We start from the raw sequence: 15,928 nt of genomic DNA, 5'->3' as shown, positions 1-15,928 counted from the left end.
GCAAGTCAGGCTGGGCAGCCTAGGGAGCAACGCTCGGGGCTGCAGACCCACACTCCCAGCTGGGTTTGCAGCCCCATCTTAACTCTCCTCCTCTTTGGCCTCATTTTTGGGAATGGCCTAACAGGGTCTTGTTTCTGCTGCTGTACAATGAGGCTGTTAGCACCAACTGATCAATTCTCAGGCTTGAACCCGCTGGTTTGAGTTGTTTTCAGAAGGAACTTGGGTAATCAGGAGAGGTTAGCAAAAGTGGGCCAGTCGGTAAGCTAAACCGAGAGGGGACCCGGGAATGAGTCCCAGGTCCCTGCACAGCTCCGGGGCCTGTCTCCTAGCTCAGCGGCTCAAGCTCCTCGCCGCCACCCGCGCTTGTGATTCCAGCCAGGATGGAGGGGATAAGGGGGCTCAAGGCTCTTTCAGGCGAGTGAGCTTGTGGGGAGGCCCTGTCAGATTCTGACATGGGGGCGAGGCTGGGCTGCTTTCTCCACAGTCTTGCTTTCTAAGGACCGCTGATGTCTGCTGATGTCTTAGCAACCATTAGGTCAACACTTACCTAAAACGCAGCGTGGGCCGGGTTTTCTGAGACTGCGCCCAGGAAGCCGCCCCGCAGGTCCCCTGGATCCTGGGCGCGAGCTGCGTGCACCCGCGGCAGGAGGCTGGCGGGGGGAGCCCCTTGCCCTCCCGTGTCCTTCCCCCCCGCTCTTCCCCCATCCCGGCGGGGCCCGCGCCTACCCTGGCACACGCTGTCGCCGGCCGCGGCGCCGCTCAGGTGGAAACCGGCCTCGCAGCTGCAGTGCTGCGCCCGCTCCACCTGCGCACAGCGCGGCGCGCGGCTGAAGGCGGGGTCGCCGGCCACACTGCCCTCGGCGGCGACTGCGGGGAGAAGACACCCTCAGTGCAGGGCCCTGGCGCACCTGCCGTGGGCCCAGCCTTGGGGAGGGGCCGAGAGGAGAAGCAAGCCGGGGGCGCGGCCCCTTCTCCGAGCTTACTCTGGAGTAGGGAAAGGAAAGACAAGCAATTAACCAGAAACCCCGCAGACGGTCCAGGACCCACCCAAAGGGGCGGAGGGCAGGGAGCGCACCCGAATGCAACGTGGCACGACAAAGCAGGCAACGCAGCTGCACGCAGCGAAGGACCGCAGTGATGCTAAATCCACGTTTGCACTTAAAAAGGCTTAACAAACACCAAAATGCTAACGATGATCACTGAAGTTTAAAACTATAGAGTGTAAAACATTGTTTTCCTTTGTTGTATTTTTTATACCTTTCTAAAGTGTCTAAACTTTTTGTTTTTTAACCAAGAACATAAATCAATTTTCTAATCAGAAAAAAGTATTAGTTTTTGGAAGTTATCAGAGGCTTTACAGCTCTCATAGGGTTTGGGGAGACGGTAGAGAAACCGGTGATAAAAGGAATGGGCCACACAAGGGGACACATACTGCATGATTCCACTTATGTCAGATTCTTAGAGACAGAAAGCAGGGTGGTGGTTGGGAGAGGCTGAGGGGAGGGAAGTCAGTGTGTCACAGGCATAGAGTTTCAGTTTTGCAAGATGAAAAAAGTTCTGGAGATGGATGGTAGTGGTGATTGCATAGCAATGTGAATGTACTTAATGCCACTGAACCGTATACTTAAAATAGTTTAAATGGTAAATTTTGTTATATGTATCTTACCACGATTGAAAAAAAGGTGACTGGATTAAAAAAAAAAGTAATCGGAGAGAGGCTCCCCTCGGGGAGCTGGAAAGACACAGGCAGAGCTGACGGGAAGGCAGGCTCCAGGCTGAGGGACCAGGTGAGCAAGAACCTAGGCTGGGCTGTTCATAGATACTGTGAGCACGTGCACTGGCTTTGGGTGTGCCTGCTCACTCCCTCCTTCTCCTTCCTGGTGGAGATTCCTGTCATGGGGATACTTTAGGTATAAAGTGCCCCCTGGACCTGAGGAACAATTGCCTGCAGGTTCTAACAGCAGAAGCCCTGAGATGTGGGATTTGGCACCCTCAGTGTCCAGGACCAGAAATCTGGGGTTGAAAGGGGGCCCATTTCTTTTTCCTTCTTGTTTGTAGGGAGGAGGAGAGGCAGTGGGGCTGGTCCCCGGCCTCTGTTTCCACAGCCTCAGGGACAGGAGCTGTGAGGGGGGCCTCTGGGCCCCCTGGGGAGGACTGCCTCACTCTGAGAAAGCGCTCAGCAGGCTGACTCAGCTGAAGAGTCAAGAGACATTAAGCAGCAAATCTCTGAAGGCAATATTTAAAACTGACCTTGGGCTCGGTCCAAGGCAAGGATATCAAGTATCGACAAAACTTCAACTCCCTGGACACTATGCTAACCACCAATCCTTCCTCCCCACACTGAGATTCCACACAGGAATCAAGACAGCCAGACAGGACACTCCAGGCTTTTCTGGCCAAGGAACAGAGCATCTTTTGGATTTGACTTTTATATAAGAAACTTAGGTTGCAGCATAGTGTGGGAACCCCCATCCAGCCCCCATAAATTCCTTTACATTGGATTTTCTTGCCATCTGCAAAAACAGCCAGTGTGTAACTTCTAGACCTTCTGGCTGGGGATATGTTGGGACTCAAAATGTGGATAATAACCTCATCCCAGTCAAATGTCCAGTTATCCAGCTCTGAAAACACTTTGGCCTGTAATCAGTAACAATAACTTTGCTGGATGCGATGGGAGCCTTTGAAAGGAGAAGCTGTTCTGCTGATCTCCAGAGGAAATGATGACCAAGTGAGGGTGGCAGCAAGGAAATTTCTTGGCCAAATTCCCAGTTTGGGGAGTTTTCAGGTTGGCAGTCAGTCCTTCCACTTGCATTTTCTTCCATAGGAAGGATCAAAACTCTGGTCACACAAAAGAGCTAAACTCCATCCCAAATAGCCATCTCGGGGAGCCGGTGGGCTCAATGGATGAAAAGCCCGTGTTCCTGAGTGGGGAACTGAGCTCCTGACCTGTCTGCATTTAGTGACCCATGACCAGGTCCTCCTCTCTCTGCGGTGGGACGTCCTCCCTCAGCCCCACAGCAGCTACGTACCAGTCTGGGCCTGATGCTGACAGCGGCTCCCAGTCCTTCCTGGAGGGCAAATGCATTTGTACTGGTTGACTCCTTCTACACATGTCCCACCATTCTGACAAGGCTGGCTGGAGCATTCGCTGATATCTAGAAAAATAAATAATTTTCAAATACAAGTATGTAAGTTCCAATTCTAAAACAAAAAACAAAGGTTAACTTTCTTTACATCACAGGATGACTCCAGCTTTCCACCTCCTTACTCTGCCCTTGCCACCGTGCCCACCAGCAAGAGCTGGGCGGGGGCCAAGGGGCTGAGATGTAGTCCACCCTCCATTCAGCAAACCACATACCCGGGCACACACTGTGCCCACCTGGAGCTCTGCCTGCAGGAGCTGGTCCATCACCCCGCCACGTTCCACCCAGAGGCAGCATTTGCAAGTGTAGACAGCTGTAGCCAGGCAGAGGCAGCTGCCTGTAGGAATCTGCCCATATTGCCTTTGACTCAAGCCCTACTGCCCCCCAACGCTGCCTGTATCAGCCAGCATGCAGGTAGATCATCTTTTAAACAAGAACTCAATTCAAGGGGGTTACAGGAGGGAGGGATGGCCCATTGGAATGTCCAGAGATGGAGAAAATCAACTCTCGCCAATTCCCATGCAGAAGCCTTCCCGTGCGATCGAGGAAGTTTCTCTTTCTTAATGTTGGAAAGAGAAATGTTCCGTGCTCATAGACACAACAGTCCTGTGGAAAAGCTATACATAGAGAGAGATGCATATTTAAAAGTTTAATAGGTTTTTCTCTGTGTGGTAGGATTACAGGTAATTTTTCTTCATTGATTTACATTTTTTTCGTACTCTTCCATTTTTCCTAAATGAACATTTATAAATTTTCTAATGAGAAAAAAATGAATTTTTCAAAACTTTGGGCCACATCCGCTTGTTATGAATTCCTTAAGCCCAGTTTTAATGCACAGAACACAGGCCATTTCCAGCAGAGAGAGAAGGTTTGTCAGTTCACTGACTGGACCATAGCATCTTGGGAAAGAAAATTGGAAACATCTCCTGTTGGCATAGAGCATCCTTTCCTGCTGTGTCCGTCAAGAGGAAGAAAAAGGTGCTTTGCTCCTGATGAGAACAACAGCTTTGCCGTGGGTGGGTTGGCAGGGACTTTGGCTCCCTTCAGCCTCCTCGTGATTGGGATGTTATGTAGACTGTTACATGGTTTCTATTCATCATGAAAGGACCCAGACCATCCAAATGCTGCTTATGAGGGGGAAGGAACCATCTCAGTCTCTCAGTAACCTCCGCCCGGTTATGCTCTCTCCTATACGTTCTGCTTTCAGATGACTGGTTTCCAAGAATGTGTCTGGAATGACCTCGTGTACACAAATGCCACAGAGCTTGAAATTCCCATTTCAACCCATTGTCCAGCCCCATCATTGCTCACCAGCGGAGTCTGAAAGTGGGCAGACCACTAGGCCGTGAAGTGCTGGGCAGAGAGCCAGAGAGTGTGAACATTGGTATCTTTCAGTTTGACCCCAGTGGGACCGGCGCCACTGTCTCTCCCCTGCTGGGCCTCCAGTGGAAGGCACCTGGCCGGTGGGGGTCAGGGGTGGACTGGGGGCGTCATCGGCTCGACAGAGAAATGCACAGGTGCCCCAGGATGCTGTGCGCTGTCTCCCCTCTCTGGATCTTGTTACTCAGGATTTTCATTTCTAGACAGGCTCCAAACAGACCTCGTTGTTTCTTATCTTGATATGCTGTCAGGGGCATTCTGTGGCCTGAGGCCCAGTTCTGCCGTCGCATCTGTGTCCTGAGTCAAGTACAGTTGTCATCACATCCACACCTGTCCAGGCTGTGGCATTTAGTTAATGCAACCCATGAGCTGTAGAGATGGCACTGGCAGAGGCTGCAGGAGAGGCTGGCGGCCAAAAGCGTGGGTGATAATTCTCTTTTAATCTCCTGTTTCATGGGCACTTACTACCTCCCGGGAACTGAACTGTGTTTTACATTCGTGATCTGATAGTGTTTTTTATTTGTAATTCTTTCCTGTGTTCTGTCATCTCGTTTCAATTCTCCGTTTCTCCAATTACCTCGTTTCTGAGGTTTTCTAATTTTTTTATCTTTTTAAAATTTCTTTCAGCTTGTTTGGAAATACTAGGTTTACAGTTTTCATCTGTTTTATGGGCATGTCTTTCTGGCATTTCTTCATTGTCTATAGAGACTCTATTTTCTTTTTTCTTATAGTAGTTTGTGTGGGATTTGACTAGTGTCCTTTTCTGTTACTCATATTTAAGTGAAGCAAGTTTTTGCATATAGCTTTTCTAGCTTCCTGACTCTCAGTCTCCCACTTCTGTGGTTTTCGATGCAGCTCTCACAATTTCAAGCTCTGACTTTTTACTCTCCTCTCCCACTTTTCTCTGGACCGTCTCTTTCATTTACACCGATTTTCCTCATTGGGCTCAATTTGGATTCTCCTCCCAGTAAAGTCTCCTCAATATTCGGGTTTTGTCCTGGAAAGTTCGAGAGTTCCTCGGGGCCAGACTACTCCAGCAACTGAAACTTCCTATTGGAAAGATGAACCCCACGCCTGGGAAAATTGGCCCAGGAAGGCCAGTACTGAGACAGATCCCAATAAAATTATTGGATTTTAAAGGAAAAGGAAAAATCCTTTGGGCATTCAGGCAAAAAGACCAAGATACTTATGATGGCAACAATGGTATCAGTTAAAACAGAAGACGTAGAGGAGCACATGCAAGATAGACAAGGAAAGAAAATGGGAGACAGGGATTTGATGTCCAATCAAACTGACACCCAGTGGTAATGCTGCACACTGCTTGAAAGTGCAAGAGCTCAGGGAACTGCCCCTCTGAGTCCCTCCTCAGGAATCGACTGGAGAGTGTCCTCATGAGGATGGCAGTGTTGCTCACTAAGGTGCAGCGTCACAAGCAGAGAGACGACTGACAGCAGGGACTTCCTAGCGGAAATATATACAAATGTCTTGCCCCCAAAACAAGAGTCTCACCTGAATGTGATCAAGCCGCTGGAGTTAGCTACCAGAGATATAGGTAAAACAGAGACCAGAAGATCACGTTAAATGACCCCATAGGGATGCGGTTATTAGCAAAATCTCGGCTGTGAGAAACAACGCATTTTCTTCAACAAATAGACTGCAAAGGAATGAGGTGGCAAGGGGAAGAAGACTATCAATTTATAATGATGTAAGAGACACATCAACCAATTGTAATATATGCAACTTATTTGGACCCTGGTCCAAACAAAGTGTTAAAAATATGTGTGACAATTGGAGAAATGTTTACGCTGACCAGCTATTTAATGATATCAAGGAATTTGCTGTGTTGATGATTACTGGGCTGTGGGTACATGGGGGTCATTATACTATTCTTTCTACTTTCGCGTGATGGAAATTTTCCATAATGAAAAATATTTTAGATTGCCTGTCTTGGCACAATTTATGATTATGCAAACTTGGAAACAATAGAGGAATAGTGAAGTATAGAATAGCCCTCATGAGGAAGTGCTTCATAATCATGAAAAGTTTTGTTTCGAAAGGAGAGTTAATGGAGATTTGCTCGTGTAAGTATCTATACACAGATGATATTGAATAGGTAAAACTTGCATATATATGCCTGCATAAAAGTTCATAGTTTTCAAATGTAGTCTCTTATTCACTCATTCAATCATTTGGTAAATCAGCCTGCCAGTGAGTCACTCAGTAACTATTTATTAAGCGGCTGCCATACCAAAGGCAGCTCTTCCTACTCAAATCCTTTCTTAAAGGTCTCTGAGGAAAGGCCTCATGATACAGAAGGTGAGTGAACTGGAGCTGTGCTCTCTTCTGACACAAAATAACCTTCAGACACCCAGTCCAGTGCTACGACCCAGCTTTTCCGCAGTCTCCTTGTGGATTGCCTCTGCCGGCTCTTCCGTCTCCCATATCCTCCTCCAGCTGACCTCTCAGGGCCGCTCAGGTGTCGATCCTTAACCACTTCTTTTCTATCTCTACCCTCTCCTCTCAGGTGCTCTTCACTGTCCGTGGATTCAAATACTAATATGCTAATAACTCTCAACTGACCCTCCTTCGCCCTTAAGCTCCAGACTTTCTATCCACCGGACATCTCTGTTGGGAAAGGCAGCCTCATGCATGTGGTCCTCCCACCCTCACTTGGCCAAATAAGAATGGGCCCTGGGCCTGGAGCACTTCCTTAACGTGAGATGAAGAGCCACACAGCCTGGGCCGGGCTTACACCTTGTGTAGGAAGTTCTTTCCCTGTTTCAAGTTCAATGAGCGCTCTTTTGTTCTGCTTTAGTGTGTATGTCAGTGGCCCTCAGGCACACCCTCAGCTTTCGGTATTTCAGACTCCATGGGGAAGGGGTTGGGTCCTTCCCCTGCAGCATGAGAAGCGTATACACAGGCGATTTGCCCTGTGTTGGCTGCAGAGAGAGACCCACTGGCCGTGAGTCCAACACACATCACTGGAGCAGATCTTGCTCTGTCTCTTTTCTATGTGAGTGAAGCGTTGTTCCATCCAGGGCCCAACTGCATTGTGTTTTCCTTGGTGACTCCGATGCCAAGATGCAGTGGGCAGAAGTGTCTGGAGTCCTCGCTGGGATTGGTAACCAGTGCACTGTCTGCTCCCTTGGGACAGATAACCGGTGCACAGTGTTCTGCTCAAGGACCTCCACAGGCTGAATTAACGGATCTCCACTAGGATGTCGCACAGACATTTTAACTTAATGTGTCCAGAATGGAATTCTGAACAAAGACTCACACACAGGTTGTTTAGACAGAAACCTGCATCTGTTGCTCAGTCGTCATTATCTCTGCAAGTGACATCATGCACCCTGTCACCCACAGCGGAGTCTGGGAGCCTTGACTTCTCTTCTGTGCTCACAGCCCGCCTGGGATAGCAGCAAGTTCTGTCTCTAACTTTTCTTTCAATCTCCCCTGCCATATCTCTCCCCTGGACTTCTCCAACAGCCACCTAAGTGGCTTCCCAGCTCCCATTCTTGTCACTGCCAGTACATTCCCTACATGGCGGCAGCATGCACATCCAATCACCACCTCTTAAACCTCCTTATTAAACCTGTTTATTGTGCTTGGAACTAAAATCCTACCAGCTGCATGGCCTCCATGTCTTCACAAACTGGCCTGGTGTCTCTCCGCCTCTCCTGGCTCACTCTCAACTCACACGTTGTTCCAGCAACAGGGTTCTCTATTTTATTTGTTCATTTCTTCAAGCATGTCAAATTCTTCCCTTCATCAGGGCCTTTGCACATGTTATTCCCTCTGCCTGGAATGGTGTCTTCCATGTGCCACCCACCCACCTGATGGCCACATGACTCGATCCCACTCATGCCTTCAGTCTCAGCATCCTTGTCCTGGCCTCAGAGAGGCCCTCAGCTGTTCCTCACCCCCATGGTGTTTGTCCCCAGTCCCTTCTTCGATCCCTTCAAAGCAATGACCACAAATGTCTATTCGCTGACCTTTGTGTTCGCCTACCTGTTTGCTTCCGCCTTAGAATGTGAGCCACACGAGGTTGGGCAGTGTCTTGAGATTCAGTGTTGAATCTCTGGTACTTGGAACAATGCTTTGTGCATAGATGGTGCTCAATAAAAATTAGCTAAATGAATGAATGAAGGTTAATAAAGGGGGGGGGGGGGGGATGACTGATAAAAACAGTTCTTTTTTCCCAGCATGGTGGTAAGGGACAAAACCATTTATTTCTCTCAAGTTTTCTCTTTGGGTTACCCATGTTGTCAAAGGGACAAGGCCTGTGGCTATGGTCCTCCCCAATTCAGAAAACTTCAGATCTTAAAAACACGCCCTTCTGAGAAAGAAGGCAATAAAATAGAAGTAATCTGGGAAGCCAAGTGGCTGCTTTCCATTCTGGAGTTCTAGAGCCTACCTCTGCCCACTGGGTTTTTTAATGGCATAATCATGTGTAATTTCCTATTATGCCAAGTTGGGTTCATCGCCTTCTTCCGAAGCAGTTGACTAGGGATGGGGGGGGGAGGGGCAGCTATTAAGAAGCTGCCACATTTTTCATTGACACTGACATTTTGGATCTTGACATGACTCCCGTGATTAAAAAGATTATTGTCCCCCCTGTGTTCACAAAACACAGTGACTAAGACTGCTGATATGGAAAACGAAGGGGATGCACACGGTAGCTGCTGATAAGATTCTAGAACCACCCTGGGGGTGGGAGGGTCCACCAGATTGTTGAACTCCAGCCCCTGTCCTGCCTGCACCGCTAACGCTGTCACCACTGGTCACCAAACAGCAGACAGAAGCTCTTTTTCTCTCTCCCTCTTGGCAGGCTTGGGTGGCACCTTACTGGAGAGAACATCCATTCATCAAATAAATTCCTGCTGAGAACAGAAGCGTCAATGCAGACACCGTCTACTAACCTGGGGAGAGATCATGTCCAGCAGCCAGTTGAGCCCCGTGGCTGTGACACACAGTGTTTTTGTTCCATCACCACCAAGGGGTGAACTCCCCTGCCCTGTTTACACTTAAAGATGAAAAATATCCATCTAAGATCTCAGTGTGGACTGGCCACCACCTTGTTCCTTGAGCCAATCCTTCCCAGATTTTCGATAGTAAATATGGCGCTAGTAGAAGTCCAGGGTGGGCTGCACCAAGTAGGCCTCTGGGGTGGAGGTCAGGAAAGAAAGAAAAATGGCCGGGAAGGAGGCTGGGGGGAAGGGGAGACAAAGAACACACAGCAAATCTGGAATGAGCTGGTAAGTTCCAGGGCGAGAACAGGAGGAACACTGGGTCGGACAATGGGAAAGGTCAGGAGACTTGCTGGCCACACTTGGCAGAGGTCCTCCAGGGAAAGTCTGGCCTCCACAACCCAGGAAAGGGGACTGCTCAGGGGGACGGGTGCCCTGATCCTTGTAAGGGCTAGCTTGGCCTTCCCTGCCCAAAATGTCAGTGCAGGTGTAAGAGAGCATGCACAGGTATGTCTCACCTGGCCAGGGCTGACACACGTTTAGTCAGCACGTGGCCTACTGTTGGCTTATGGCAGGCAGCCATTCAGATTGGTCAGGACCCAAAATACATCAGCACTTCCAAATGTTCAGTTTCCTTTCTGTTTCTGGCAGTGGCAAGAACCTATAAAATGGTGTTTCTCAAAATTAAGATATCATCGGAATCTAATTGCAGATTTCCCGAGTCTCATCTATAAAAATCTCACCCAACTCAGTAGATGTTTTGAGGCTTCAGAGCCTGCCTTTGACAAGCCTTCTGGGTGACTCTGGAGCACCTGAAAGTTTGAGAACCCCCCACACAAGTCCTGGTTCAGTAGGACCCTCTTTCCCATTGAGAGGATCCTGCTGCTGGGGGGCCAGGTGCTAATACATAACTGATGCATGCACGTTCAAGAGGGAAGTGGGCAGACACACCCAGCATCCTCTGGGAAGGCATCCTATTCAAGCTGCTAAGATGGAGCTGGGCCGTGGAGAGTGCTTTGGGTCCCTACCATTGTCAACCAATGGCGTGTTCCTTTGCTCAAGTCATTTCTTAAGACTGTTCCTGAGCCTCTGATGTTTCCTACCTATCTGCCTAAAACTGCATTCTTTCAGCTCTCTTCTCTGACGGACTCATCTTTGCATTTAAACCTCATGGTGCTCACTCTACATGTATCTCACCACTGAGGACAGAATGTGTGGCCAATCCCTGAGCTCCACACATGGGTAAAATGTGTTTCTGCCTGCAGACTGCCAGGGAGTGTGGGCTGCTGCAGCCCTTTTGAAGAGCAGCACTCGGTTCAAAGGAAGTGAGCATACAGCCAACTGCCCCCAACTCCAACCCCAGAGAGGTGGCCCAGAGGCAAGGGGAGGTCAGAAGACCTTGCCAGTACTGTTTGTGGTGGAGGATGATGTGGCCATCAGAGGCACCTGAGCACTCCAAGAACGAAATCAACTGGGGTCTGTAATGCAATGTGTAAGTTAAAAATACAGAGAGCCAAAGCAATGAAAATACAATGTCGTTGTGGTCCCCCCTTTGCTGCCATAGTTTATCACCCACAAGGTGCTTAACCTGGATGGAGATCTTTCAAGGTCAAGGGTAAATCCAGACACTGGCATTTCCCTGGTGTGTTTGCACGTGACATGGCTCATATTTCCTGGTTGGTTCCCAGCTGGGTCTGAGAGCTGGAACCATTAGAACCATTAGATCTTAGAACCATTGTTCTTCCCAGGAAATGGGAAACGGAAGTCGAGCTCCATGACTGTGGTTCTGGTTGCCCTGTGCTTCTCATGTCAATCCACACTCATCTCTAGAGATGGCATATTGTCCATGTTCCTTTATGTTTTCAAGTTATTTATTCATTCAAAGTCCTCTCATGCTGCTCTTCACAACCTACTTACTTACGTAATATTTACATTTCTCCTTCAACTCTTGGGTTAAAATCGTGGACATTCTGCCCCAGCAGACATCCCATGAACCCTGCTCTAAAAATGACTGGTATGCAAGATTTTTTGACCATAGATTTTTGGAAAGCCAACACATTATGCGTGCCAAGTCCAATTTTCCTCTACATCAAGAAGGTACTGTTTTCAAGCCTACTACAGACAGAAGAGAAGCCTTTCCATGCCTCCCTCTCATATCAGTGGTCTCTCCCGGTGCCTGTCTACACCAAGTGGCAGAACAGACACAAAGGACACCTGGGGAATTTCCTCAACTCTACAGGTCACCAGCAGCCTCACAAACAAACTGCAGCCCCAGGACAGAGCAGCCATGAGGAATATTTCTCTGCATCCCTCCCTCTTGTCTTTCCCCCCAACCCACAGAAGTACCCCGATGTCGGTGAGAGCAGAGTGAGGCGTTAAGGAACATAGACTCTGGGGTCAGAGTGTGCATCAGCTCAGCCTGTCCCCTGCTGTGTGACCTTGGGCAAGTTCCTTCACCTCTCTGTGTCTCAATTTCCCCATATGCACAACAAGACTAAATTGTTGGGAAGGTTTAGTGAGCTCATGCAGATAGAGGCCAGCCCAGGCCTGGTGTGGAGATGAGTCATCAGACACATTGGCCTCAGTTGACGAATGGTGGAGGAATCAGGCAGAAAGTGTCCCACGAAATGACCCTTTCTACCCAGTGGACCCCTGCTGGGCTTCGATGGGTCCAGCCCAGGGGGCTGGGGAGGAGGGACTGTACCTTTACAGCGGGGCTGCTCCCCCGTCCAGGTGCCATTGGGAAGACACACCACGCTGCTGGGCCCAACCAGCCGGAACCCGGGGTTGCAGGTAAAATGGACTTCGTGATCCACTAAATACTTGCTTCCAAACTTCCTGCCATCCAGAGGGGCATTCAGAGCAGGGCAGGAAACTGTAACGAGAAAAGAAAGGATCACAGCCATTTAGACGTCAGTCTTGATTACAAGGCTGCTCATCTTTAAGTGCCCTCTGTTAAGTGCCTACTCCAGGCTGTGCACTGGGCCAGACATCTTAAATGCGATGTCTGGTGGAATCCTCAAAGCACTCTTGGGCATGGGTAATACAATACACGCCCTCTTACTGAAAGACGAGGAGACCGCAGCTCAGAGACACCGAGCGTTGTGCCCGGGGCCTTGCAGCGAGGGAGGGTCAGAGCTGGGACTCCCCGCAGGGGTGGCTGACCCACCCAACAGGTCTGCTTTCTCCCAGCTCCAGCCACTCTGGGCTTCCCAGGCCTCCAGAACAGGCCCGCCTCGGCTCCACCTCCAGGCCTCGGCTCTTGTTCTCTCTGCTGGAATGTTCTCTTCAGGAACTTCTCATCTCTGGCTCCTCCTCGCTCTTCAGGTCTCAACTTGAATGCCACCACCTCCCAGAGTGTTCTCTGACCACGTGCCTGGCTAACACCCGCCTAGACCCTCTCTATCCTGTGAGCTCACTTTGCGTTCTTCCTCGCCTTTGTAACCATTGGAGATAGCTTATTGGCGTCAGTCTTCTCCCTGAGAATGCAGTTCGAGAAGGCAAGGATGACGCCTGCCTTGTGTCCCTGCTGCATCCCCGGCACCTGCCCCATGCCTGGCATATGGTGAGTGCTCAATAAGTAATTCTTGACCAAACAAATGAATGAAAAATTATTTATTGAGTCCTTACTATCTGCCAGGCACTCTGTTAGCCACTTGGGATAATCAATGAACAAAACAGACAAAACCCAGCTCTCAGGAAGCCCCTTCTAGCAGGGGAGACAATCGATAACCAAGATCCATAAGCAAGTGGCAGAGTGTGATAAGTGTCATGTAGAAAATGAAAGTAGGGAATAGTGCTGGGGGTGCCAGAGGAGGGCCGCCACTGTGAACAGGTGGTCAGAGTCGGCCTCACAGCAGCAGAGCCGAAGAAGGTAATGGCATCACCAGGCAGTTAGCTGAGGGTCACCGAGGCAACAAGCCAGAGCAAAGGCCCTGAGATGGGAGAGTGCCTGGCAGGTGTGAGGAACAAAAGGAGACCGCGGTGGCTGCGGTGAGCGGACAAGCTGGAAGGTAGTTGGGGATGAAGTCAGAGAGGCACCACGGGGCAAGAGAGCACAGCTGCACAGGGCATAGGAAAGGAAACAAAAGGCCAAGCAGCTTGCTCTCTGCGTGAGATGGCGCCAGTGGAGTGTCTGAGCTGAGGCATGAAGTGACCGACTCACACGTTAACAGCTGCACTCTGGCTGCAGCTTGACTGTGCAGCGTCAGGTGCAAGAGGGGAAGGGAAGGGACACAACAGGGGGGGCATGAGGAAGGCGGCTCAGATCGGGGCCAGCCGGGAGTGGAGGGAGATGGCTTGAGCCCTGGCTGGGCGGTGCAGGCAGAACCCACCAGGTTTCCTGAGGGCCCTCGTGGGCTGCAGAGAGCCCGAGGAGCCCTGTGCCTCCTCTACCTGCAGCCCAGGGCCACACGGGCCGGGCGCTTGTTTGACCAGAGCGCGCCCACACTCCGGACTGGATTTCCTTTGGTCGGAACCTCAGAGCTACTTCTGAAACGCTTTAAAGTAAGTTCCAAGTGTCCTTTGTAAAGATACTTTTAGGGTTTTAGACATGAAAGCAAAGCTGTTGCTTCAACCGTATAGGCTGCAGCGAGGGACAGACTCACGCGGTGTCCACCACGCGGGGAACATCTGCCCACACGCGGCTCAGGGAAGCAGGCGGCCGCTGGGGCCCTGCCCACGCGTCCCACCCGTGTCCTGCCTGCAGCAGCCACGCGGCCTGGCCTGGGGAGAGGGGCGGGCCCCTCCCGGATCTCAGTGCCCTCGGGTTGTTGGGAACACGTGACCCTTGCTGCCTCACAAACGTCTGGCTCAGCCCCAGTGGTGAGAAGCTTGTGAGGAGGAAGTGAGGGTCAGCTCCCACCCCGAAGGTGGGGCGCTCCCAGGCTGCAGCCTCGCTCCCTGCCCATAGCCAGCTTTATAGCTCTCTAAAAATTTACTACTTTATTGTGCTGAATAGGATTCAAATGCTTTGAGGGAAAGGAGTAGTGTCTATTTGGGTATAAGAAATCTTTCCAACTCTCAAAAAAGAAAAATCACCTGCTAGGGCAACTCACAGGTAAGTCGCACCTGAACAGATTAAGCAGTAACTGGCAGAGAGCAGGCACTCCATGAAGGGTAGTGGGACTAAGGAATAGATACGGGTTAAATAAAAATCAGTTGGCAGTCACTTCCCAAATGGGAGCCAAAGGTTTCTGTCCAGTGGTGGAAGGATGTGCCCCTTGGCTGGTTCATTCCACTGTGAGCACATCCTGGTGAGTCTACACAGTCACAGGGAAGCTTCCTGCACCTTCCAGAATGAGGTTAATGTGTAAGGAATGAGATCAGCAGTGGAGCAAGCCTGGCGGTTTGGGAACAGGAATGGGATGAGGCTGCCTGGAGAAGCCTGAAGCTGATCAGTCGTGACATTCCCAGGAAAGAAAGGCCGGGAAAATAGAGGGAGATACTCCGATCAGAAGCCAGAAAGAGGAAGCTCCAGAATTCTGCAGGACTAGACATTATTCTTCCGGACTCCCCGCAAATGCCCTTGCAAAAGAAAAGCAAAAGATAATTTTCCCACTGTCTGCAATTTGATCTGGGGGCAGCGCTGGCTTCCCCCAGGCACAGGCAGGATGCTGACAGCTGCCTGCCCCCTACCCCAACCCTGTGTCCCACACAGGGGAGAGACACCTCACCGTGGCAATTTTTCAAATAGAGAATTGGCCACTTTAGAAAATCTTGCATGGTGCATGGAAGAAAGACCCTGAATCTGGGGATGCGAGGATTAGTAGTTTAACGACAACTACCTTTCTGTCTGTACTAGTGGACAGAAGCCCCTAACGTGGGCAGGGAAGTTTTATACATTATCTCCTGTAGGTTCTTCTTTGAAACTCCCAGGGACTGCACGCAGCTCCGATGCCAGAAAACAGAAAGGATCTGTGGAGTTGAGCCTCTAGCAGCAAAAAAAAGAGAAGAAAATCACCAGATCTAGGCCCTACAACCGCTAACTCACTTCTCTTGGACTCAGTTTCCCCACCTGTAGCAGAAAGGAAGGATGTCCTGCTCGCTTCTCGGAGTCTGGCTGTAAGGATCCCCACTGAGGGCTGGGGCCTTACAGCGCCCGGAAAGCGTGAGGAAATCTGGCGGGTAGGCCTCGTTCTGCACTGGACGAGCCAAGGAAAACAGGAGTCGACTCAGGGCTGTGGAGGCTCTGGATTTGCCTCCAGAATCTCCTTTTCAGGTAGGAAATCCAACGCCTTCCCCAGGAAACTTCATCTCACACAGCAAAGAAGGCCCTTGAGGAATGTGTCTTAAGTGAGGAAATGACCTCAGATGTTCCAGAGGCGCATGACTTAGAACGACAGGAGGACCTCCCACCTGAGACCCTCATCACCCTGAGGAGAAGCCAAAGGAAATCCAGCTGCCCATTTCTGGGCCTCGACAGTGTGACAGCCGTTA

General features: G+C 50.3%; 1 protein-coding gene across 2 annotated transcripts in view; it reads right to left on the bottom strand.

Moving 5' to 3' along the window:
- The window catches only part of FBLN7 (fibulin 7), a 43,543-nt gene that overhangs the window by 7,140 nt on the left and 20,475 nt on the right, over positions 1-15,928 (bottom strand). For both annotated transcript variants that reach the window (XM_046663166.1, XM_046663167.1), the window contains 3 exons: positions 12,195-12,365; positions 3,030-3,155; positions 727-867 (listed from right to left, as the gene is read on the bottom strand). In XM_046663166.1, coding sequence (XP_046519122.1) covers positions 727-867; positions 3,030-3,155; positions 12,195-12,365 — 438 coding nt within the window. The remainder of the gene's footprint in view (positions 1-726; positions 868-3,029; positions 3,156-12,194; positions 12,366-15,928) is intronic.

This window comes from Equus quagga, chromosome 5, assembly GCF_021613505.1.
Source record: "Equus quagga isolate Etosha38 chromosome 5, UCLA_HA_Equagga_1.0, whole genome shotgun sequence".
Classification (NCBI taxonomy): domain Eukaryota; kingdom Metazoa; phylum Chordata; class Mammalia; order Perissodactyla; family Equidae; genus Equus; species Equus quagga.
Note: the sequence above shows the minus strand (reverse complement) of the source record. Positions and strands in the feature narration are given on the sequence as shown.